This window comes from Gopherus flavomarginatus, chromosome 7 (assembly GCF_025201925.1).
Source record: "Gopherus flavomarginatus isolate rGopFla2 chromosome 7, rGopFla2.mat.asm, whole genome shotgun sequence".
Classification (NCBI taxonomy): Eukaryota; Metazoa; Chordata; order Testudines; family Testudinidae; genus Gopherus; species Gopherus flavomarginatus.
In genome coordinates, this window is record NC_066623.1 from 106,754,439 (window position 1) to 106,781,212 (window position 26,774).

The 26,774-nt window shown below is 42.6% G+C and overlaps 1 protein-coding gene across 5 annotated transcripts in view; it reads left to right on the forward strand.

The window, feature by feature from the left end:
• TTC39A (tetratricopeptide repeat domain 39A) overlaps positions 1-26,774 on the forward strand; it is an 87,580-nt gene that overhangs the window by 6,084 nt on the left and 54,722 nt on the right. For 3 of the 5 annotated variants that reach the window (XM_050961676.1, XM_050961680.1, XM_050961681.1), the window contains exons 2-3: positions 12,592-12,693; positions 22,745-22,876. In XM_050961676.1, coding sequence (XP_050817633.1) covers positions 12,592-12,693; positions 22,745-22,876 — 234 coding nt within the window. Of the gene's footprint in view, positions 1-8,850; positions 8,956-10,374; positions 10,453-12,591; positions 12,694-22,744; positions 22,877-26,774 lie in introns of those variants that run through there. The other 2 variants (XM_050961678.1, XM_050961679.1) reach the window with 2 other exon arrangements.

A 26,774-nucleotide genomic window follows, 5' to 3' on the forward strand; every position in this document is an offset into this window, starting at 1 on the left:
GCAGAGAGTCTCCAACCACCACTACCCTACGTTTCTTATTATCAGTGGTGGCAGCAGACCTCCCAGTCTTAGGGGTACGAGGCTTCCCCTCCTTAACTGTTGGGGGTGATTCCTTCTCTCCTGTATCAAGAAGAGCATAACGGTTATCTATTACCACAGCAGGAGGGTTTGCAGCAGGGGTGGAGCACTGCCTGCTGCCAGACGTAACCAGCTGCCAGTGTCCACGCTGAGCCATCTCCTCCTCGACTGGTGTGTCAGATACACCAGTGGAGGAGGAGATGGCTCAGGGTGTATCTGACACACCAGTGGAGGAGGAGATGGCTCAGGGTGTGTCAGTAGTCCTGTGAACTGGGACAGCTACGTCAGCTGTCTCCACATGGATACTGTCCAGGAATTGCTCATGGATACGGATGTTCCTCAGCCTAGCCACCTCCTCCTGTAGCTCTCCCACCTGCTGCCTGAGAGATTCCACCAGTAGGCACCTTTCACATTGGATGCCACCCTCAGCCTGGATATCAGTAAGTGGAAATTGCAAGTTACAGTCTTTGCAAGCCCACACCAGAATCTGGGTAAAAGCATCCATGCTTTGGTGCTCTGTCTGGCTACAGGCGCAGGTGGAGGAGACAAAAGCAGTGCTGCCACAGGTGTTGCGGGTCCTCCTCACCATCGTAAGCCTCCCTCTGTCAAACTCTGTCAAATTCCTGTCTGCAGCTCCCTGTCTGCTCTGCTCTGCTTTAAACAGAAAGGTTTTGGATGTGGCTTGGTTTATAAGTTCAGGGGACCAATGGGTCACAGATGAGACCGACAAGGGACCCCTACTCCCTTGCGAAACTCCCTGTTAGCAGCTCCTGTTCGCTAAGCTCCCCGGTCGCTTGTGCACAGCTTTATGAAGCCCTGGCCTGAGTGAATGCCCCGCCCACTGGTTAAGGCTCAGCCAATTACCAGAGGCTTCTAGCTTTCAAACCTTCCTTGGTAGCTCCGCCTCCAGCTGCCAGCTACAGCACACGGTCCTTCAAACAAACCACCACAACAACCAAACAGACTGACAAACACAAGCTCAGCACACAGCAAATAACCCCCAAACACAAACACACACACTGCAGACAGTCACTTACCCCACAGATGCTGTATGTGCTCCTCCACCTGGAGAACTCCCTTGTGAAACTCCCTGTTAGCAGCTCCTGTTGTATATAAAGTAAATAAGGTTTTAAAAATGTTTAAGAAGCATTATTTAAAATTAAATTAAAATGCAGAGCCCCCCCGGACTGGTGGTCAGGACCTGGGCAGTGTGAGTGCCACTGAAAAAAAGCTCGCGTGCCATAGGTTGCCTACCCCTGCTCTGATCTAACATATTTTGCAAGGTACTTTTAAGTACCCTGGATATCTGGATTTTCATACTGTAAATCACTGAAAATTACATGATGTATTATGTTTCAGTTGAGGGCAATTACACATTTATTCACCCTCTGGGGTCTAGGAAGGACCCCCAATTTTAGGGTTTTTTGCTCCCCATTTGATACTAGTAGCATGTCAGCAAGAGAAAGATGAAAGGAAGTTCAGGTCCTCTACTTAGCAGGGAAAGGGGGCTAATTAATAATAACAGATTACATAAGAAGGCTGAGGTTTTTAATGCCTATTTTGTTTCAGTTTTCACTGTAAAGGATAATTGTGAGCAGATACTTAACACAATTAATATTAACAACAAGGGGGAAGATACACAAGCCCACAAAGGGAAAGAACAGGTTAAAGAATATTTAGTTGATAGATGTAATCAAATCAGCGGGGCCTGATAAATTTCATCTTAGGGTTCTTTAGGAACTAACTGAAGCAATCTCAGAAACATTAGCAATTATCTTTGAGAACTCACGGAGCACAGGTAAGGTCCCAGAGGACTGCAGAAGTCCAAACATAGTACCCGTCTTTAAAAAGGGAAGCAAAGAGGACCCGGGGAACTGTAGACCAGTCAGTCTAATTTTGATACCTGGAAATATTCTGGAACAAATTATTAAATTATCAAATTGTAAGTGCCTAAAGGATAATAGGGTTGTAAATGGGCCCTATCAAATTCACGGTCCATTTTGGTCAATTTCACAATCCTAAGATTTAAAAAATTGTAAATGTCATGATTTCAGCTTTTTAAATCTGGAACTTCACAGTGTTGTAAATGTAGGGGTCCTGACCCAAAAAGGAGTTGTGAGAGGGGTGCAGTGCTGCTACTCTTACTTATGTGTTGCTGCTGGTGGCGGCACTGCCTTCAGAGCTGGGCAGCTGGAGAATGGCAGCTGCTGGCTGGGAAACCAGCTCTGAAGGCACAGAGGCTGCCAGCGGGAGTGCAGAAGTAAGGATGTCATGGTATGGTATTGCCACCCTTACTTGTGCGCCGCTGCCTGCAGAACTGGGCCCTCAGTCAGCAGCCTAGCTTTGAAGGCAGCAGTGCAAAAGTAAGGGTGGTGTAAGTATGGCATTACCACCCTTACTTCTGCGCTTCTGCTGGTGGGGTGCTGTTTTCAGAGCTGGGCGCCTGACCAACAGCCACTGTTCTCCGGCCACCCAGTTCTGAAGGCAGGGCAGAAGTAAGGGTGGCAATATCACGACCCCCTAAAATAACCTTGTGACCTATTCTTCAACTCTTTTGGGTCAGGACCCCCAGTTTGAGAAATGCTGGTCTCCCCATGAAAACTGTATAGTTTAGGGTAAAAGCACACAAAAGACCAGATTTCACTGGTGGGGAGACCAGACTTCAGAGTCTGTGATGCATTTTTCATGACTGTGAATTTGGTAGGGCCCTAGTTATAAGGAATTGCCAGCATGGATTTCTTAAGAACAAACTATACCAAACCAACCTAACTTCCTCCTTTGACAGAGTTACTGGCCTTGAGGGTAGAAGGAAAACTGTAGATGTGCTAAATCTAGATTTTAATAAGGCTTTTGACACAGCCCTGTATGACATTCTCATAAGCACACTAGGGAAATGTGGTCTAGATTCAATTACCATAAGGTGAGTATACAACTAGTTGAAAATCCATACTCAAAGAGTAGTTATCAATGGTTCACTGTCAAAGCATCTAGTGAGGTCCCACAGAGATTTGTCTAGGGTCTGATACTACTCTATATTTTCATTAATGACTTGGATAATGGACTGGAGAGTATGCTTATGCGTTTTCAGATGACACAAAGATGGGTAGGGTTGCATGCACCTTTAAAAACAGGGTTAGAATTCAAAACAAACTTGATAAATTGGAGAATTGGTCTGAATGAAATTCAGTAAAGGCAAGTGCAAAGTACTGCATTTAGGAAGCAAAAATCAAATGCACAGCTACAAAATGGAGAATAGTTGGCTAGAGGGTAGTATTCTGAAAAGGAGCTGGAGGTTGTAGTAGATCACAAATTGTGAGAAAGGTTTATGTCATTCTGGGGTGTATTACACAGGTAGTAGATGTGCCCTCTTACTCAGCACTGGTGAGGCCTTAGCTGGAGTACTGTATCCAATTCTGGGTGCCACACTTTAGGAAAGATGTGAACAAACTGGAGTGAGTCCAGAGGAGAGCAACAAAAATGATAAAAGATTTAGAAAACCTGACATATGAGGAAAGGTTAAAAACTGAGCACGTTTAATCTTGAGGAAAGAAGACTGAAGAGTAGCCTGATAAGTTTTCAAATATGTTAAGGGTTGTTATAAAGAGGACAGTGTTCTCTATGTCATTGAAGCTAGGACAAGAAGTAATAGGTTTACTCTGCAGCAAGAGAGATTTAGTTAAATATTAGGAAAATCTTTCTGAATCTAAGGCTATTTAAGCACTGGACTAGACTTCCAGGGGAGGTTGTGGAATCCCTGTCATTGGAGGTTTTTAAGAACAGGTTACATAATGCCTGTCAGGGATGGTTTAGGTATACTTGGTCCGGCCTCAGCCCAGGGGGCTGGACTAGAAGACCTTTCAAAGTTCCTTCTAGCCATGCATTTCTATGATTCTGTGACTTTACCTACCGCTCCCCCCCCCCCCCCCAAAAAAAAACTGGTTAAAGGCACAAGCAATCATTCTCAGTATGTCAGAATATTTTGTATTATTCTTACATGTTTTATTAGTGTGTAGAGGTACACAGAATTGTACAGCAATAGATACACAATTAATGTTTTGTTTTCCATTTCAATACATCTGATCATTGAGCAATTCATATTGAAACTTATTTGTACAAATTTAATTAAAAGGGAATTAAAAACATGCTGCTCAATAGAGAACTATAAGAAAATGCAACGAATTGTCACAAAACACATAAACCCCAAAAGAACAAGTATTGAAAACTAACTCCGATGTCAACCAAATTTTACAAATGCACCTGTAAGAAATGTACCTTATCTATGTTATGATGAACTAATCAATATTTCTTCTAATAACAAATTTATTGTTAGAAAACCTCTAATTTCATCCATCTCAGTCCAAGGAGTTTTGCCTACCCAAAGATTGCATCTTTCTAGTGAAAAAGGCCATTGTTGGTTTGAATTAAAGGAGGAAGGAGCTGTTACCAACTTGTTAATCATTAGTGCTGAGTAAATGGTTTACAATGAGTAATTTATCCAACATATATAGCTTCTTCCTTGTCACAGAATATCCATGAGCAGATTGTTTTCTGGAATGAATTCATTTTATAACAATGCTTGGAGTGGATTTTTTTTTCTGTTCATTGATCTTCAACAGTTTGCTGTAAGTGTCTGATAACTGAGTTTTTGCTATCTCGTGATTGGTCAGATAATTCACATGGTATTTTATTTTCCTTGACTGGATGAGCTTGCAAGCATTTTTAATATCTAGTCATCCATGTAACTTTGCAGTTAGCATTCTGTGAACATTCATGCCAATAAAATCTCAATTGTTCAAATGTTCACAAAAAGGGAACATAAATGTGGCATAAGTATTGCTGAAGCAAAGCTATTTAAAAGTAAGTGAATTTATTACTCTTTCTTTCTTTCAAGTGCTTGTCCAGATGTGTCAAACAGAATGTAAATAAGTCAGCGACAAAACCCAAGTCTCAGGGCTCACAATGCAGTGTCCTATCCCCTGAATCACACTGCTACATCTCACTGTTTTATTTATCCAGACGTCCCATGGACAGCTAGGCCAGAAATCTAGGAAGAATCATTTAGCAGAGTGCTGTAATACTGCTTAGATCTTGTCATTTTGTCAATGGATGTGGTAAGTTTTAGAATAATATTTATCTCATAGAACAGAGGTTCTAATCTTTTTCTTTCTGAGCCCCCAACCCTCCAGCATGCTATTAAAAACTACAGGGCCCACCTGTGCCACAACAACTGGTTTTCTGCGTATAAAAGCCAGGGCCGGTGTTAGGGGGTAGCAAGCAGGGCAATTGCCTGGAGCCCCATGCCAAGGGCTTCCACAAAGCTATATTGCTCAGGCTTCAGTTTGAGCCCCAGGTGACAGGGCCTTGGGCTTCAGCCCCATGCGGTGGGGCTTTGCCTTTCTACCCTGAGCCCCAGTGAGTCTAATGGTAGCTCTGCTTGGCGGCCCCTGTGACACCTGCTCACGGCCTCTCGGGGTCCCCTGGAGCCCTGGTTGAGAACCACTGTCATAGAACAGCTGGCAAAAGGTTCAAATAGATTATTATACAAGTGCTGACCAAGCTCTTCTAAATCCAAGAAGAACTTTATCACATGTGAGTCTTCGGTAGAGAAGAGGTGAGGAACATGGGTATCAAATCCTTTCATGTTGCCATATTATTACTTATTATAATTATTGTATTATCCTAGCCCCTAGCAGCTCTTGTCATGGACCAAGATGCCATTTTGCTAGTGCTGTACAAAACACAGACCAAAACAATGTATGGAACATGGGGCATTGCCAGCTTTCTACGTAGAACCACAAGGGATATTGCTGTCCCGTGGATGTACTAAACAGTCTCCAGATGTTGTTAGGAACCGGATATGTCAAAAATGATTTTGTTTTATGTGCATATTCATTCTTGAATTATTTGTAAGCTTCTAAATTGTCTGAAAAAGGAAAGACGGTAACTTTTTTTTAAACTTGTGGAGGCTGATTGTTAATTCTCTCTTCTTTTGGTGGTCACAAGATGGCTGTTCATATTAGGTTATTTCTGGTCTAACTCCACTTTCGGAGTGTTTGTGAAATAGAGAAGAGACTCTTCCCAAGTGATTGAAAATCATTATGCATTTAGGAAAGAAAAAATTAGTCTCTGATTCATATGGTGTTTATGGCATTACAGTATTACTCAAAGCAGTGAGCCATTTAAAGAAAATCTTTAAATGGAAGAGATGTGCCCTCATATCCCCTATATCAGTGGGTTTCAAACTTTTTTACTGGTGACCCCTTTCACACAGCAAGCCTCTGAGTGTGACCCCCCCCCCAATAAATTAAACACACTTTTAAAATGTATTTAACACCATTATAAATGCTGGAGATAAGCAGAGTTTGAGATGGAGGTTCGCGACCCCCCCCATGTAATAACCTCGCAACCCCCTGAGGGGTCCCAACCCCCAGTCTGAGAACCCCTGCCCTATATTGTCTGTGATTGCCCAGAGTTATTGTGCTAGAGTCCAGTATTATTAACAGTGACAGCCATATATATGTCAGTATTTCTGAGAATTATGTGGTAGAGGGAGATCCGTAGTAGCACTGCTCGCACATACAGTCTTTAGTGGTTTGGGCATCAAAACAAAAAGCAAGAGACCTGTTTTGCAGTGGAGATGTTGCAATCTACCCATTTTTGCTCAATTTCAGTACTAAAATTCTTAAAGGAAACCTGCATCCTTTGGTGAGGTTCACTGTGCTTTGAGGAGAAGCATTTCTCACCATCGATGAACTGTGAAATACAATTGGAAATAAGTGTTCTTTTTAAATGGCATCAGTCATTTCTGAGCCTCCTACTAGCTGTGGCCTACTGCTGAATCCCTACACTCAAGTCTGTACCATACACACAATGGAATGAAAAAGTCTGTAAAGAAACAGATTTCAATTTCCTTTTTCCAAAAGAGAATAATTTTTAATCATGAAAAGTTCCTTGATTCTGTGTTTGTTTTACCATTTAAAAATATATATCGGAGGACTAATAATTAAACTATTTTCAATGTTGCACCTGTGGACCGTACTGCTGTAGGCACTCAGAGGTTGATGTTTAAGCAAAAAGAGCCCAATCAGGCCTTCTGCTGAGCACTTCTGCAGAGGTGCTGAATATTCTCGGTTCCCACTGAAGTCAATGGGAATAGAGGGTGCTCAGTGCATCACAGGGTACGTTATAATTATTTTTATAAAGCACACCTGCAAAGGTCCCCAAGCCAGAGTATGATGATTTCACGAATAAGTAATAAAAACCACGAATGAAAACAACATAATTGTCCTTCTAAAACCTGCAAACAAATAGAGCAAACTAGAGGGGGATTCTAGGAAAGATGGACAGGAGCAGGTCATAAATATGGAGGTATTGGGGTTTTAACTAAAACAAAACCAACCTTAAAATAAAAAAAAGGGGGTTGCAATAGCTGTCTAGAGAGCAAATTGCACCCTCTTCTAGGGGCTAGCTCAGCAAAGGTACTGCTGGCTGGGGTAGTGGAATTCGTAAAAGGCAGGTGGTTTTAAAGCACAGATACTTGCCGAGTCAAGGCTTGAAGAAAAAATGTCAGAAACAGCAAGAACCTGCTGGGCAATGGGGGCCCTGCAGCTCCCACCTGCTGCAGGCAGGGCGAGGGGGCAGGGTGCTGGACCCTCCTGCCTCCCCATTTTGTCAGGAATGTTTTTAGTAACAGTCAGGGACAAGTCATGGCTTCTGTGATTTTTTTTGTTTATTTCCTGTGACCTGTCCCTGCCGCAGAAGACCGGGAGTGGACCCCCCCGCTGCTGAAGTGCTGCCGAAGCCCCGGACCACCACTGGGTATTCGAATTGGGCCCCGCGGTTCTGGGAGGGGGATGTGGCAGGAGAGAAGAAGGTAAAAGGGCAAGGATGCTGGAACTGGGGGACCAAAGGGCCATGGCCCCCTCACTTTTAGCCCTCCCACTTTTTACTGGCTGTAAATGATGGGGAGGAAGGGTCTTGGGGGGAAGATGGGGGATGGAGCCATGGTTCAGGCACCAGTGCCCCCCACCACTGTTAGCAAGCTTCCACCACCCCTGAAAGAGGGACAGATGTGGCGTGAAGCTGAGGAGAAGAGATGGTGAGGGAGTGGGAGGGTTGGAGCAAACAGCCAATCAGCACAGGGAAAGGAGTGTCCCCTTAAAACTAGAAAGTTCTCTCAATGTCTGAAGGAACAGATCTCCTGCCTTTGGCCGCTTCTGCTCCTACTGCCTGGAGTTTCTTGGCGGTGTAGATGCTAAACTAGTGGTGTGGGGGGTGCTGACTCACCCCCCTGGCTTGAAGTGGTTTCCATTCTATACAGCATTTAAAGTTTGGTTCAATGGCTTTGAGCCCCCCCACTATAAACATTGTTCCAGCTCCCCTACTTGCGAGAAAACTGCAGAGGAGCCAGCCAAGTCCATGTGGTGAGAGGGAGAGTGTTTCCACCCACTATACCATTATGGGTCCAGCAGGGGTGCTGGAGTGGGGCGGGATGGCCCTAGGTGTGTGGCCCCATATTAACCCTCCCCCCAGTGCAGTTCAGCCAGTAGGAGCAGAAGCTCAGTCAGAGACTCCATTTGCAATGCCTAGCCCCGCAGAGGGCATAATTCCCAAATCACTCGTCCATAGGCTATTACAACTGAACTACAGAACTCCCTTTATGTTGTCATAATGACCAATCAGTGACTATGCCACGCTCTGCAGGCAGGCAGACCATGCCCTGCCCTGCGCTTACTGTGACTGTCATTCTGAGCTGGTTAAGTGGTGTGGCGTGCCTGCTGCTGCGAGATGTCTTTGGGTAATTCACGCTGCTGATTTCCACACTCACTATACAGTGCAAATGATCATGTCGAAAGACAGCGGAGACTTATTAGAAGGGTAAGTACAGATATATAGTTACTTACATTTGGATTTGAAGCAGTGCTGATTTTATATCTGAGAGGAGGCAGTAGAGAAACAGGGCAACCCACTGAAGCATGACTAATCAGTTTGCAAATATGTTCAGTATTCTCTAAAGGATTTCTTCTTTGAACTACTGTATTAACAGACTAGGATCTGTATCTCTTATAATTAAATGGCATTCACCTGACCTGCTTACATTCTGCTTTCTTTACTCACTGAGTGCATCAAATGCCCTAGTTTCATTAGAACACTAGGAAAGTAGGTGTGTAACTTGCATTACTGTGGCTGCTGAGAGGAGAGTGGGATTGTGTTAAGCATTCTTCTTTTAGAAAGGATTCCAAGGGGTTTGGATATTTTATGCATACTTTGAACTTTTACAGTGTTTAACTTCCAGCAGTTTTCTCTTATAAAAAGGAATCTCACAAGGAAGTGTACTTGTACTTCAAAAATAAAACAAAAATCAAAATTCTGCACAAAGGTAAATAATTAAAAAAAAACACCAAAATCTTATTAGTAATAACATCTAAAGACTTTTAATTAGATGAGAACATGTTTCAGATCAATGTTAAATATGCTGTTATATTGAAGGTTTTAACTGTAATACACTCAGCCTACAGATGACAGTTTTAAAATAGTAAATATAGCAGGCTCATAGTGGGGCTCTAATCTGTATAGTTTATTCATACATTATATTGTATTAGACACATAATGACTCACAGGGATGCTGGAGCTCGGGGCTCATCAATGTCTGAAATCCTTCCGGGAGCAGAACAATAGGTAGCACAACTGAAAAGTGTGATGATGATACAGGCACTATGGACACTGTCACATAATGTGTTTCTCTCAAATTTCAAAGCCTGGTTCTTGAGCATGGAAAAAATCAATAAAGTGTTTTGCTTTTTAAAGAAAAATGATTGCAAAGTCCTCACTGTAATTACTAACCTCTCATTGCCTTATTTTGAGCTCTGATCTTTTTCTCAGTAGGGTGATACTGTTAGCACACTTCCTGTTTTCGAGATCTATTTCTTTTTCAGTTTGATAGTTATATGTTTATAAAAGAAAGCAACAGATTCTAAGCCACAAGGCAGTTTGTTAGTTAGAGCAGCCAAAGTCAGAGAGAGAAGGATGAGAAAATGAGTCTTTATTACTTTGTAAAAATTATCCAAACTAGCTTGTGCTCCATGTACTAATGAAATCTAGCCTTTCTTTAAAGGGTTCAAAATATCCATATTTCAACTGTTTCGACATTTCCCAGGGTACATTAACTTTGCCAATGCAAAGTCTATTGTTCTTTCTGCCATTTCATGTACAACAATTTTATGTCTTGTGTTGAACTTTGGCCAGAACTTTTCAACTGGTCTATTATCCCATTATCAGTCATTCCGAGACCATCTGAGAAGCACTCATCAGAGATTGGCCTGACACATCAGGCCATAATATCAGAGTCTCCTAAAGAAAACAGATGATGTCAGGGTAAGGCACTGAAGTAATCCTCTGATTACGGTATGCTGCATTTGGTTTTTCACCTAAGCTAGCACTTTGGGGCTGACATTTGAACTGATTTGAATATACATTACTGTGGTAACTTATTTCTTTCTCATACTTTGTGGTCAATGGCTGCACAAAATGTGGGTTAAACAATACTGCCACGAGGCCATGCCACAACAACTTATGTAGGAGTTTCTGTGCTGTCGAGACCATTAGTCCCTCAAATCCAGTATTTTGTCTCAAGCAGTGACTTCAGAAGGTGGTGGTGATGGGAGGGAACCCTGCTGCAACTAGACTCATAGACTCATAACTAGCCAGTTATGCTGCATGTTGAAGGGATAACTGCTTTCTGACCAGTACAATGATCAGCTCAGGGGTAGGCAACCTATGGCACGGATGCCGAAGGCGGCATGCGAGCTGATTTTCAGTGGCACTCACACTGCCTGGGTCCTGGCCACTGGTCTGGAGGGCTCTGCATTTTAATTAATGTTAAATGAAGCTTCTTAAACATTTTAAAAACCTTATTTACTTAACATACAACAATAGTTTAGTTATGTATTACAGACTTATTGAAAGAGACCTTCTAAGAACCTTAAAATGTATTACCGGCATGCAAAACCTTAAATTAGAGTGAATGAATAAAGACTCGGCACACCACTTCTGAAATGCTGCCGACCCCTGGATCAGCTTATACCATATTCTAGCATGCTTAATTACTAATGTTTTTATTATAAAATAATCCAGGCACAGTATTTGACACTCTGATCTCACTGCAGTAATAAATTCTGTAGACTGATAGCAAGCTGTATGAAAAAATATTTTTCTTCATTTCATTGAGAGCCCTTGTTCTCATCTTACAGGGTAGATAGGGTAAAGGAAGGATCTGAACAGTTGTTTTTTGTTCTGCCCTTATTAATTTTGGCTATCTTAGAGATGGCCTAGAACCAAAAACCTGGATGCAACTGTAACACCGACACCCACATTGTCAGTGGGCGGGATCGAACTTGGGGCCTCTGGAGCTTCATGTACGAGCTAAAAGCCACATGGCTTTTAGTGAAGGCTGTAGAGCAGACTCATTAATCTCTTTCTCTCTAAGTGGTCTCCAGGCCACTAGATGGGACAGAACACCACACCAGGAGGTGTGTGGTTACATACTTTCCCGGGCTGAGGAAGCGCATTCCATGCTTCAGAGAGTTCCAAATTGAAATCCCGGACAAGCACCCCCACTTGTAACGCCAACAGACCCAGGTCATCGACGGGCGGGATCGAACCTGGGGCCTCCAGAGCTTAGTGCATGATATATATATAAAATCTCTGTCTGTGGTCTTGGTGCCGCTGGATGGGTCAGAACACCACACCCCAGAGGTGTATGGGTTACACAACCATCACCAAACTTTGGAAACGTTTAAATAAAGATCCAGACTTTGCAGCTGGTCCTTATTTCTATAATGGACCAAACCAAAACCCTGCATTTAACCACCACCTGAACTGTGTGGATTGGGTCCCATCTCAAGTCCGTTTAGTCTTTTGTTCCAGAGTGAAAGGGGCAAAGAGCACTGCTTATTCTCTACTTCTGGGGCAGGGACCACTTTGCCTTTGCAGCATTTTTTTACTAATTCAGGAATGGCACTGAATGAAGGCTTACCACCAATCCTAAGATTTATGGGCTGATCTCAATTCTGATCAGTGAGCCTAGAATCTGCAGAGCAGTTTAACGAGGGTTGGATTTAATTTGAATCTGAAAATGTCATAATGTGAGGATGGTGCATCTTTAGGTGGTGACATTGTGTCTGTATATGATAACATGGCACCAAGACAAGAGGGCACTCTGTTACAAACCTAATGCAAAGGGATTTAAGATCTTATTGTAGAAACTGACCAGAAGGTGATGGGTGGAGGCTGTGTGTGTGAGACAGAGGGGGAATGAGGGACAGATAAAGGAATATGTAAAGTGACAACTAGTTTCTTATTTGTTGGCAGCATATTTACTACAAAGCTAGGGGGTTAGTTGTTATGTGGTGAATTAGTGGACTTCTCATAAATGTTATCATTACAAGAAATAACAGAGGATTGGAAGTAGTAGGTTTTGTCATTCTTTAATTTATTTATTTTTTTTTTGGACAGATCTGCATCAGACCTGAATGTAGCCCTGAATGAATGTATGACGGCTGTGGATTTATTTCTAAGCAACAAATTTCCTGAGGCCCTTGCTTCCCTACAAGCGAAGTAAGTTGAATACCTTTCCCAGCTTTTTGCTTTGTTTTTGTTTTTTTTCTTTGCTTTCTTCATCTTCCATTAGAACTGCCACTGCACGTTGAGCACTAGACAGATAAATAATATTCCTTTTGGATTGGAGGAGGTGGGAAAATAAAATAACCTTTTAGGTTGTACATAGCAAGTTGCTGGTGTTGGAAGAAGGGAAGATTTCACCCCCCGCCCCTCCCGAGACAGGTAAATGGCATGGTATTGATCAGTGGTTATAGTACTTTGTGCAGCTGCCATATCAGCAACATCTTGGGATTGTCTGTATGGAGCTTTAGTCCACACCAGGAGAGTGTGAATTTAGTGCATGACAAGCTAGTTTGGACTATTTTATCCATGTGGACCCTGCTGGCATTGGTTAAAAGTTCCCTAGTGCTGGTTAATGTAGTACCATTTGAAGCAGGACTACATTAAAGCCCAGTAGAGAGCTTTCTGTGCATGTCAGCAGGGTCTACACAAGCCAGGCATTGCATAACAAGCTAGTACAGATGAAAATTTACATCCTTCTGGTGTGGATTAAAGCACCATATAGACAAGCCTATGGTGACTGAAATGTTTACTCTTGTTTACCAGACAGTATGTTCTGTAACATGCAACCTGGTTCTTACAGTTCTTACCAATGAGTACAGGTTCTGTCGCAGTTTGTTACAAGGAACATAACTGGGAAAAAAAAATGTTATCAGGTTATACATTATAGTTGAAAGCAATCTCTCGTTGTCTGTGTCATTAACATGTCAGAGTATAAAATCTGAACCAATAACTGGTCACTGTTTGTTTCTCTTTTCCCAGTTCATGCTCCTTGTCCTCACTTTCACATTTCTGAGCATCTCTTCCTTTATCTCTGCTCATTTCTTTCCACTCTCTCAGCTCCTTTGATGCTTTCCATCTGACAACTGTTTTTTTCTCCTTTTTCCACTTTATACCTTCTTCCATGCTGCTTCTTCCTTTAATGATCTCCATCCACATACATACCCTTCCCCAAGGCACACTTCTTCCATCAGCCCTTTCAGTGATAATCCCACAAGCAGTGGAGAAACCTTTAATTAGTTTTAATTTTCTATCATCCTATGAATAGTCCTTACTCAGCAACTTAGATAAGGCCAGGTTGTAGGATCAAGTGCCATTGATGTAGCTGTCTCAGTGTAAACCCAAGTGTAGACAAAGAGAGCCACAGCTTCAGTGGAGCTCAACCCTGCTGGAAACTAGGGTAAACTCATAAGAAGGTAAGAATTGTCATACTGGATCAGACCCAAGGTCCATCTACTCCAGTGTCCAGTCTCTGACAGTGGCTTGCACCAGTCGCTTCTGAGGAAATTAAGAAACTGCAGCAGGCAGATGTAAGGTAACTTGCCACTCATCATAGGTTTCATCCTGATCTCTAATAATAGATTGAGATTGGATTAAGCCCTGAAGCATGGAGTTTAATATCCCTTCTACAAAAAATTGTTGTAATTATGGTAAGTCTGGATATTCTTGATACCCATATTAAATGTCCAGTCCCTTTTTGAATCATGTTGAGATCTTGGCCTTAAACGCCTTAACTCATTGCCATAGTATCTTTTCACACAATATGTAATTAATTTCCTTTTCTCAGTTTGAATTTTGCACCCTTTAATCTTATTAAAATGTCCCCTTGTATAAAGAAGGTCAGTGTAAATCTGATTTTGTCCTTACCTGTATTTGGGGTTTGCACTGGGTGCAGTGGCTGGCCATCAATTGATTGTTTGATTTGGGGCCAATTCCCAGAGTAGACAAGATCTCATCTGACATTTGAAAGGTTTTCTTTGTGACCTTGAAGGCTAGAGAGTTAATTTTTTTGAAGAAGTGCTTTGCTTCTGAAATACATTTATACAGCAACTAAAACACACACACACACCACTGTAGCCATGCTAACAGTTGCAAAATTGCATTATACACACAACCCTGGTTATGAGCAATGAGGGCATATGATCACTTTTTAAATTTTTTGTGCCTTTCTTTATTCCCCCAGTTTTCATACTTTAACTTGCATCTGTCTGAGTTCTTTGCTTCCCAAGTCCTTCTGTATTTTATTGCCAGCTCCCACCCCTGCTGCCACAGGTTGTTTTGCCTAGCGTTGTGCCATCAGCAGATTTCGTCACTGCACCTTCCTTATTTCAAGCTGTTGATGTATACAGTGAACACAATTGGATATAGGGTCAATTCTTGCTTTGGCTCTTTGCTGTGTCACTTTCTTTCATCCTAAACTGCTTCCATTTACAAGTAGCCTCTGATATCAGTGATTTGTTGGGCTGGAGACAATCTGGACTCCAGTCACCGGTGTGCAAGAGTTATAAGGCAGCCATTTTGTTTTCTTTTAAGTCTTTTTGCATTTGCTCAGAGCTGGGATGGACCTGAGACGTACAGAAAAGCAGCTGGCCACCAAGTTGCAGCAGCTGCACTTCCCCCATTTATTGCTTCAGCCAGCCTCATGCCCCGCCTCCATATAAAATAAATCTCAGTGTTGTGCATCTCTTTCCTGCTCTTCTCCCTGTCCACCCTGCCTGTCACAGCAGGCGCCACCAAAGGAAAGTGCTCTTATGCTTGGTATGTGTCAAGGATTCATTCCAGTGGGTGTGGTTGTGCCTACCTTATTTGGGCACTGACCCCACTCCTTGATACCAGAGGTACTGGCTTTGTAGGTTGCACTGCTGATAATACTGTGTAAAATGTGCTTTTGACAAATTGTGGAGTCAGTGAGCTTTCTGGTGGCTTGGGATGATATCTGCCTTATTTCCAGTGTTGTTGTGTTGTATTTTTGTAGCACGGGAGGATGTCACGAAATGTTAACAAGAGCAGCACTGTTTTCATTGAAATCATGTGCAAAATACCCACATGGGCACAGGGATATGTTTACTTTGTGTTTAAAAAAGAAAAGAGCCATTTTTTGAAGGGGGACAGTAAAATGCTGCAAAAGTGACGCTGAGACCCCTGTTGTGAAAGGGCCTATATATTTGTCTATCCATCCATTTTTATTCTCGTTCACTGCATATAGTTTCCATTCCATTTTCATAGGGCCTTGTTGAATTCATTTCATGAGCTGACTATATCCTCATATCTTGAATATGAATTTATTTAATTGCAAAACCATTTTCAAACTGATCTTTCATCTTAGCCCATTGTTAAAGGGAGGCCCCCAACCCCTTAGTCCTTGACACCACAGGCAATACAGAGGTATAATCCCTAAGACTGTAATGGAGAAACAGAAAAAGCTGAATTTCATTGCAAATGATCTTCATTACAGACACACGCCATCTCTTTAGGAAATGACAATAGTTGTGGGAGTGAGATGTGTAATAATAGGCAACATATTCTTTAGGGGTGGTGGGGCATCAGTTCCTCATTGCTGCTTTTTAGCATGCTGAGATTTGAAATGGGTTTCCACAGCCTGTAAAAATATTTATTTTTCAGAATTCTTACCTGTTGTCCCAGTAATTCTTTGTTTTAGATTTTGTGAATTCATCATTTATGGTGTGGGACATATTCTGTTCTGGGTTACATCATTGCAATTCCACTGAAATAACCAATTTAGCCACATCTGGCATCTAAAATCAGTTTAGCTCCATTAATCTTTATCTCATTTGCATCAGGTGTAACTCAGAGCAGAACTAGACTCTGCATATATGACAATATCTATTGCAGCAGCTGAGACAGAGTTATAACTGACAGGTCTTTCCTAGGAGTTTAAAAATAAATACCTTGGAAAGGTGTCTGAGTGCTTCTGTGTAGTGGTAAAATCTCTATTCCTGATGGAAGAGCATGTCAGAAAGGCAGATCTAGTTTCATTAAAATATTTGTGGTTTCTTTCTTCAGATTACATAAAAGATCTTTTGTTTGCTGCTTTTTAGATTTTAGAGCCAATTTTCCTCTTCTCTCCACCAATAATGTTTGTCCTAATTGTAGGGTCCAATTCGTGACATATTCTTCGCCATGCAGACTTGGGCCTGGAGGTTTTATTTATTTATTTATTTATTTATTATGTAGAATATTAATCTTTCCCAGCCTTCAGCCACCCTAACAATTAACAAAAAAAAAAAGCCGTCAAAGTATACAAAAGTAAGTGCCTTGAGGTCAACAAATCTGAGCTATTTTGGAAGAAAGGATGGGAATGAATATGAAAATTGAAGGGCCGTCATGGAGGACCACCCTGCCAACTGCTCTCTTTCTTGTTAAGCAAGAAAGTTCCTGCTCTAATGCATCACTTGATTGTAACCGTGGCAGTGTCTCACAGGAAGAGGGTTGGTTCCTCAGGTGGAAGGCTCCAAGCCCTTTCGAGCTTGCAGTCAACGCACCTTTAACTCCACCCAGAAACCTGAAGGAAGTGGATGAAGCTCCCAGAGTGCTGGTGGGGTACGCTACCTAATACACAGGCTGATGTATTGTGCACCAGCTTCTGTTTCTAAATGAATTTACAGTGCAGCGCCATAAGGAGTGGCACATTGTAGTTGTCTAATCCGGAGGAGACACAGGCATGGATCATGGTGGTCACCCGAAAGAAAAGGTCACAACTTCCTGTGCAGAATGTGGACGAATAAAAGCCTTTCTGGGCACTGCTGCTGTGTTATATGGTCATGTAACAGCCGGGGATCTAGCAATGCACCTAACTGGCAAGCCTGAGTCACAAGTGTTGGATAAATACCTTCAGTCACCTGGGTTGATGTAATCTTCACCAGATCCTCCTACTGCTTCCCCTAATCTATCATCATTCTTCTAGTCTTAATGACTGAAACTCAGCCAGATTGGTCTTATCCCTGGGTGAAACTGGTATTGCCTGCTAGGGACAAGGTTTCTACCTTTATAGGCTTCTCTACAAATACCTGCCTAGCCAGTGTTTGCTCATGACAACTTTTGGATGTAATGTAAAACCAGGATCCTCAATACTTGTGGTCATTAAAGGTGCCATGGCTCCATTCTTCAGGACTTTAATCCCATGTCATGGCCACATTCCAACTAGGAAATTACATTCTCCAAACCAAAAATTCATCTGTAGTTTCAGTATGATATACGATATTCTTCACTTTCTGCCTGTGACAGGGCCACGCTCTGTCTCCATCCTGTGATGCCCTAGAAATTGTTCAGACCCACTTTCTTCTTGGGTGCAGATTATATTTTATTCTAAACGCACTCACCAACACCCATATAGTGCAACATCACAGTTTGAACCTGTACTTATTTCAACATTTCTTGGCTAGGGTTCTAGGAGGAAAGGAGGTCTCCCTCTCTCTAGGGAGCTCCTTCAGTCCAGGCTCAACTAGCCTTCTCTTCAGTAACACTGCCTAACTTTTATCCTGTTGGTCAGCTTAAGGGCTAGTTAGTTCCTTACCTCCCCAGCTTCTCCTTCTGATTAGCTCATTATTCAGTCAGACGTTCTGGGGGGGAACTATTTGAGGCTTCAGTGATCAGACTGCTGACCCACCTGGCAGATCTCAGTGCTTTGTCCCATTGCTCTGAACTCTTTTTTGTAGCTGCTCTTTATTTTAAGTCTACTTTCTTTCACCCCCAAAATGACTGCATTTCAACTGGATGAGTAAAATGATTGTGTCCTATACATAGAGTTTTGTAATCAGCAGGTAAAAGTTATTGAGCTTTGGGATCATTGGATTACATGCACTACAGAAATGTCAGCCAGTGTTGCAGGGGAATTGGTGGGGAGGGGCAAATCTGGTTTTACTGTTCTCTGGAGTCTAGCTATAAAATTATACTGATTTGTCTCCCCCATGGGAGCTTTAATTACACTGACAAAAAAAAATGGCCAAAATACTGTCTGGCCTGCTTCTGCACTTACATATGCTAGTGTAGATCAGAAGATCCTCAGAGGAAAGCTGTTGTTACAGAAGCACAGATTAGTATTTATTATTTATACGAACCTGCTCATTAGCCTCCTGTTTTGTGTAATTCTGGCAACAGCTGAGAGCAAACAGATCATGTACTAGTGGCAGAAACTTCTGATTAAAAAAGACTAAATGGGAAGGCACAGCTTGTATCTGTTCATATAAAAAGATTAGGGCAATATGACTCAACTAAGTCGATAAAACACTTATTTTAGAGGAATATAATTTAATTGATGCTCAGTTTGCACTAATTCATTATCAAGCTAGTATGCTTTAGAAAACAATGGTGAAGCCCTGGTTGTTGAAGGAGAGTGTTCTTTGTTAAATTGTACTTTGGCTTGCATAAAATGGGTTTCTTATTGGACTGGCTTGTTTTCAGCTCTTTACTATTATTCTTTATTACTTGTGAATCTCTGTTCACTCATGAAAAGTATGGAATTGAGACAGAAGTTCTCTGCACATAGAACACTGCAGCATGGGCAGAGGAACTATAAACTTTTTTCCTCTTCATTGGTCTGCCAGTCTGCTTAGCCCTACTCTAATGGGCCTGCTTCTAAGGATAGAAAGGTTCGGTCTCCGTAATGCATTCTTCCTTTGGCCTTTTCTGCTGAAACCGGTTCAGTTGATTTCAGAGCTGTTATAGTTCTTATTCAGTGGTATAGATTCAGAAAAGGCCAACAAGGACCATTGTGATCATCTACTCTGATCTCCTGCATAACACAGACCATAGGACTTCACTGAATTAATTCCTGTTTGAACTAGAAAAACATCCAGTTTGTTAAAAATATGCACTTTAGTTCTAGTCTGAGGTTTGTCTAGTTTCAACTTCCAGCCATGGCATCTTGTTATACCTTTGTCTACTATACAGAAGAGCCCATTCTGAAACTAAACTAACTCCAACAATCACCTCTGCATCAGAGGTGCATCCTCATCCGAGATATGATACTGGCTTGAAAAAATGTTACGTGTATTACATGTTAAGATCCAGGGTACAACAACTTCTGAGCCTGGATGTACTAATTACTGTTCTCTCAAGAAACTACAGGTCAGGTTCAGTACTAGAGAAAAATCTCAGGATTATTCTCTGCTCTTTATTTAATACTCAGTGTATCAGACCCACTGCTGGTTTGCTGTCTTGGAATTATGGATGATATAACCCGAGAATTGAACCTCATAGAATGCTAATGATGAGACCAAACCATCTGTAGTTCTGTTTGCAGCTTGGGCACATTACTGTTCTTGAGCGGCAAATAAGTGGAAAGCGGAGGATTCTGGGTAGCTCCTGTCTAACACATCCGTTTACACCTATGTAGAATAGGGGTCAAAAAGCTTTTTCTATATCAGATGTAGGTGAATGTCCCTTTGCAATCCAAATTCTTGAAATGAAACATGGAACCTGGTTATCTGTTGGGCTCTGCACCTTTTGTTTCTAGAACCCTGAAAATCCATGGATATCTGCTTTATATCCGTGAATATCTGCAGGTGTGGATGTGATTATATTGTTTACATCTTTGCTGATTGGATACGGATCCAAATTTTTGTATCCATGCAGAGCTCTATAGCAGCAGTGCTCAACCATGGGCCCACGGTCCCCTGGGGTGTGTTTCTGGTCTGTTGGTTCCTCTCTGTGAGGCTGGGCTTTTGAGCCCTCAACAGAGTAGGTAAGCCAGGTCTGTTTGTTCGTGTCTCTGTGAGGATTGAGTCTGGGACCCTTGGGTCTGTGATCGGCTCTGTTTTTTTTTTTTTTAAGTCTCAGTAATTAATCCCTCCCCATTGGTGAGGGAAAGGAGCTGAGCAATGAGGTTTCCCAGAGAAATCAGTTGCCTGCCAAACTCCACAGGAGTTTAGACAGGGAGCGTGAAAGGCTTTCGTTATAGGTAAAGTTTTACATTTAATACTGTGAAGGCCAATGATTCAACGGTGGTTGTGACCTTCAAGGGATATGCCATGTTTTCTTTCCTGCCTAAAGTCACAAGAGACTTCCTCTGACTGCTTTCTTTGCTTAAGAGCTTTTGGTGAGGGTCCTTGTCAAAGGCTTTCTGAAAGTCCAAGTAAGCTATATCCACTGTATCATCCTTGTGCACCTGTTTGTTGTCCCCCTCAAAGAATGCCAATAGATTGGCGAGGCATGATTTCCCTTTACAAAAGCCGTATTGACTCTTCCCCAACATATTGTGTTAATCTAAGAGTCTGATAATTCTGTGCTTCGGAACCAGGCAAACTGGTTGAAACTATAGTGAAGTTAGGCTTACTGGTCTGTAATTGCTACGACCACCTCTGGAGCCTTTTAAAAAAATTGCACATTAGCTATCCTCCAGTCATCTGGTACAGAGGCTGACTTAAGCAATAGGTTACATACTACAGCTAGTAGTTCTGCAATTTCATATATGAGTTCCTTCAGAACTTTTGGATGAATACCATCTGGTCCTGGTGACTTATTACTGTTTAATTTATCAGTTTGTTCCAAAACCACATCTATGGACCAATCTGGGAGAGTTCCTCAGATTTGCCACCTAAAAAGAATGACTCAGTTGTGGGAATCTCCATCACATCCTCTTTAAAAATTAATTAATCAAAAAAGAACAGCTAGTTGGTAGATCTCAAAATATAATTGTAAATGAGTAGTCATCATTAAATGTATATGTTTCTAGTGGACGCCTCCAGGAATAATTTCTTAGCTCTACACGATTTAATATTTTTATTAGTGACCTGGAAGAAAACATAAAACTCATTATTGATAAAGTTTGCAGATCACACACAGATTGTGGGAGTGGTAAATAATGAAGAACGTTAAGTCGTTGATACAGAGCGAGGCACTTCACCTGGTAAGCTAGGTGCAAGAAAATACTGGGTTTAAATACAGTCAAATAGTGAAGGCTAGGCCTGTAACAGCGTTTAAAAGGGAACTGGATAAATTCATGGAGGTTAAGTCCATAAATGGCTATTAGCCAAGGTGGGTAAGGAATGGTGTTCCTAGCCTCTGTCTGTCAGAGGATGGAGATGGATGGCAGGAGAGAGATCACTTGATCATTGCCTGTTGGGTTCACGCCCTCTGGGGCACCTGGCATTGGCTACTGTCAGTGGACAGGATACTGGGCTAGATGGACCTTTGGTCTGACCCGGTACAGCTGTTCTTATGTTCTTAAATGTAGAGTCCTATCTCTAGGAACAAAGTGTGCAGGCCATGCTTACAGAATGGGGATCTCTCTCCTGGGAAGTAGTGACTCTGGAGAAAAAAAGAACTTGGAGGTCAAGGTGGATAATCAGAACAACATGAGCTCCTAGTGTGACCCTGTGGCTAAAAGGGATAATGCAATCCGTTGATGTATAAATGGGAATATCAAATAGTAGTGGAGAGATTATATTACCTCCATATTTGGCACAGGTTTGACTGCTACCAGAATATGGTGTCCAGTTTGGGTTTCTACATGTCAAGAAGGTTGTTGAAAAATTGGAGACGGTTCAGAGAAGAGCCATGAGAATAATATAAGGCATTTTTTCAATCCTTGAAAAGTGTCATGTGAAATCCTGCAGTGTCTGTGTATTCAAGTTGGACAAATTCAGGGTGGAAGGTGGGAAGACCGAGATAGGCGTGAAACGCTGAGACGTTTGGCCAAGTCTTTAACAGTTTTGAAAGTAAGATTAGTTTCAGGTTAATATACTTTGGCCACAATTGTGTTATCACATTACTCATCTTCTAGATTATTCTGTGCAACTCTCCCAGAGTAGAAGGAAATTGTCTCAGCTTGCAGCACGTATCATGGTGCTCAGTGGAGAACTCATGCAAAAACAATTATCCCAAAACAAAAGAAACATCAGAGCCTGATCCTACATCCCTTGGGCACCCAAAACTTCTGCTGACTCATTCTAGGCATATACACTGTGATCATCATTCTAGTATCTTAGCATAGTTATTAAAACTGGAAGTTGGAGAATGACTTGATGTACAAATCGGAATTTAGGGCGTATATGGTGTGTTTGAATTTTCCAGCAAAAATTAATCCTTTGTACGTACCATATTGTGCATGATTACTAGCACATTTGTTTAGACCTGAGTCCCCATCAGATTAATATGCTCCTAGAGTGTTATTTTTTGAAAATCAATCTTGTACTAAATTTATGTAACCTGCGCGCGCGCGTGTGTGTGTGTCTTTTTTTTTCAACAGAACTAAGGACAGTATGTATCATGCACTGACATATGCCACTATACTGGAAATGCAAGCCATGATGACCTTTGATGCCCAGGACATGCTGAATGCAGGAAACACCATGAAAGAAGCTCAAGCCATCTGTCAAAAGTAAGTGTGGAGAAGTGCATTGAGCAATTGGTGCTCTCGTCTGAGAAGTCATGAAAGATTTGTAGATGAAGGAAGGACATGTGCAGTACTGCCAACTCCCACGATTTTATCATGACTCCAGTGATTTTGGGGTGGCTTTTACCTGTCTCGTGAAAACATGATGCAAGGCACCAACTCACAAATTTTCCCTTATTCAAAATAGCCACCATCTTCTATTACTGTCAGTAGGGCCGAAGCCAGCAAGATGGCTGCCATTTCCTTATGATCTATCTGCATGTGGACGTGAGGCCGCCCTTTATAAAGTTGGCTGCTGCCCCCTATTGTTTTCTGTTGAACTGAAGCCAGGCCCATAGGCAAAATGGCTGCCACTCTATTGGTCTGGGTGCTGGACAGGATGCAGTCAGGGACTGTGAGGAGCAGCAGAGACACTGAAGGGTGGATGGGGAGAGTGTGGGGGAGCAGAAGCAGACTTTGGGAGCAGGAGAGAGGGATGGGGAGGTAATTGTGGAGGGTCCGGAGCAGGAGAAGGCAGGTATGGGAAAGGGGTAGAGTCAAGGAAGTGTTGCTTCAAGCAAAAGGCTAAATCAATCCCATTGGTTTTTACTGTGACATTATTGCTTATATGAATGATTGATATAAGTGTGATCAGCTGTGGATTCTGTCTGCACCACTTCCGAATTGTGGATGATTTTATGAAATTGTATCATGAAATCACTGTGGATGCCCCAGGAATTGAAGAAGAGCTCTGCATAGCTCGAAAACTTGTCTCTCTCACCGACAGAAATTGGTCCCATAAAAAATATTACCTCACCCACCCTATCTCTCTAATATCCTGAGACACATATGGCTACAGCAACGCTGCATTAGCAGGGTTGTATCATGTCTCTGCCAGCCAGGCCAAAAACAAGGGTGAGTGATCATCACACAAAGGATTGTGACAATGGATTTGCTCTAGCTGGGTGAAGACCCTTCCTCCGTTTATCTGAAGGTGGAAGAGGAGTTTGGAAGTAATGGAAAGTTACGAGGTGTAGAACAAAAGAGTCGGTTGTCCCCAGCAGGAGTCTATAAAGGGACTGTCAGAAGGAAATGGAAACTGGGGGGTGACAGGGGAAGCTCTATGTATTTTGCTGCCCCAAGCATGGCAGTCAGGTGGCTTTCGATGGCTCGCCTGCAGGAGGTCCGCCAGTCCCGCGGCTTCAGTGTACCTGCCACCGAATTGCCGCCGAAGCCGCGAGACCAGCGGACCTCCTGCAGGCATGCCGCTGCAGGCATGCCGCTGAAGGCTGCCTGACTGCCGCCCTCACAGCGACCAGCAGGCCACCCCCCGTGGCTTGCCATTCCAGGCACGGGCTTGCTGCGCTAGTGCCTGGAGCCGCCCCTGGGGAAAGAGCTATCTTGCACCAGAGTAGGATGAGGGAGGCTGCTGCAGGAGCAGGGTAGGCAATACGATAAAAGACCCTGACTGACTGACAGAACACAGATGCTGCGTTTAGAGTGTTTTATTGTTTTGTATGATCTGTACTCTTCTGAGCTTTGTATGATTAAGGAGAAAAGAGCCTAAAATTGATAGATTGAACACTGTGTGTGCGCGTGCGCATAGGCGTCGACTCCGTTGGTGCTCCGGGGCTGGAGCAACCATGAGGAAAAAAATGGTGGGTGCTGAGCACCCACTGGCCGCCCCCCTCTCAGCTCTGCCCCTCCAGTGTCTCCTGCCCACCAGCGGGCCCCCCAGATTAGTGCTTCCCAGCTGCCGCAATCAGCTGTTTCATGGCATGCAGCAGGTGGAGGGGGGAGGAGCGAGGACGCAGCGCATTTGGGGGATGAGGGAGAACTGGATGGGAAGAGGCAGGATGGGGGTTGAGCACCCCCTGGCACTTTTGAAGGTTGGCGTGTGTGTGTGAGAGAGAGAGAGAGAGAGTATGTAACTGCTTCACAACTATTGCACACCCCTAAAGGAGTTAAATTGTAAACCAGAAGCTTTCCACCTGTTGGGTGGAGTTCTGGGAGAGCGGCGTGTTTAAGTATTGAGGGGTCAAGGCTGTGTTTAGAGGGGTTAGAGTGGCTGGAAAGCAGGTTCCAACACGGAGAAGGGGGTGCCAGATGGAAGGTCTGTGCCCTGAGAATGTGCTTAGGGACCCCAAGATTTGGGCAGTGGTTGGAATCCGTTGACGCTCCAGATGCTTAACACATCCCTGGGATCTAGAGCTGCAGAGGCTTGGAGTCCCCTCATAGCCAGCCTAGTGGGTGGCCATGAAGGGATGGTCTCTAGGATCTCTGACGGCAAGTTTTTGCATAGAAACACTGTCATTATGGAATATTACAAATACTTTCAATACTTAATTTTTTTGAAATATTTAATGAAGGGGATTATATACCTGTGCTCTTGAGAGGGCTGCTCGCTGGATAGCTGTCCGTTTATTTACTTTGATTAGTTATTTCATGCTTATTTGTGAATCTGTCATCTGTTCTTTTATTGCAGGACTACATAAACATGTGAGTTTACTCAAATATAATGACTGAGCATATTTCCCTTCTGCTCTTGCATACTGTGTACACAATACTCATTGTTGCTTAAGTCCCTGTCTCTTGACACATACCTATTCAGCTAAACCAGGAGTTAATATTAAGGTATTTAATGGAATATCTGTAACTCATCAACCTGATAAAGTAATACAAGTTGTGTGTGTGAGTGTGAATCATGATGCATTAATTAGGTCAGTGGTATTCAAACTGTTTACCATCCAGACCTTCTTTTTATCAAAGCAAATAAACTAGGATGGGAGAGAGTCAAGATAGGGGAACTGCCATCCATTTCCTATTACTATCTTAAGCCTTGCCTACATTAAAAGGAAAAGTCGATCTAAGCTGAGCAGTTTGAGTTACGTAAACAGCACAACTCAAATCGACGTAGGTTATGGTGAGCTGATGTCCTGATTTCATAGGGACAGTCTTGATATTTGGAGCTTTTTTTTTAATATGGGCTCCTATTACCCTTCACTCCCGTTCCGATTTTTCACACTTGCTATCTGGTCACCCTAAGCTTAGATCTACTTACTGTGGGGTCCACACTACATGAGTGGAGTACAGGAGCCGACGGGAGAGCGATCTGCGGTCAATTTAGCGGGCCTTCACTAGACCCGCTAAACTGAATGCCGATGTAATCAGTCACCGCTCGGTAAGGGTACACAAGCCCTTAGGGTAAGTGGAGTCTCCCTCTGAGCAGATGGAGAGGCGTCCTTTTTTGTGAGCATTCAAGGTTGGCTTTTCAACCTGAAAAGATCTCTCACACATTGGCAGAGAAGTAGATGAGAATAAAAAAAAGTCAAGTGGCAGACTATAAATCACGATTTGCTGGAGTTTTTAAAATCTCATGATTTTGGGGGGAGGGGTTCTGACTCATGATTTTTGATCTCTTGAGGTTGGCAATACTACATGTAGTTTACATTTCCTCTTATTAGTAGACAGAATGCAAGGAGAAAACAAGGTGACAGCATGTAAAATTATATACCTGCTATTGGTGGGTTTGCATAGTTGAATCCTGTACAATGAAGTGCAGCAACAGTGTGTTGCTGCACTTCATTCCGCTATTCACTTCCATATTCATTTACGTGCCTGTCTCTCCATTCGTCCACTCATTAGCTCTGACAAATGCTGCCCTTGTAATAAATATAATACAAATAGCTATTCATTATGGATTCAAAGCCAAACCACAATGAACACCCAGATGTGGCTAATTCTGTTATTAATGAAACAAAGATTAGCACAAAATGTTTCTAAACTGTTTCACGGAGTAAGACTTTTCTACTTCATTTTGTATGAGTTTGCGAGGGTTACTTGGTATTGACCACTATACTGCTGATAAACAGTATTCTTCATACTAGCTGATTGAAGATAGGTC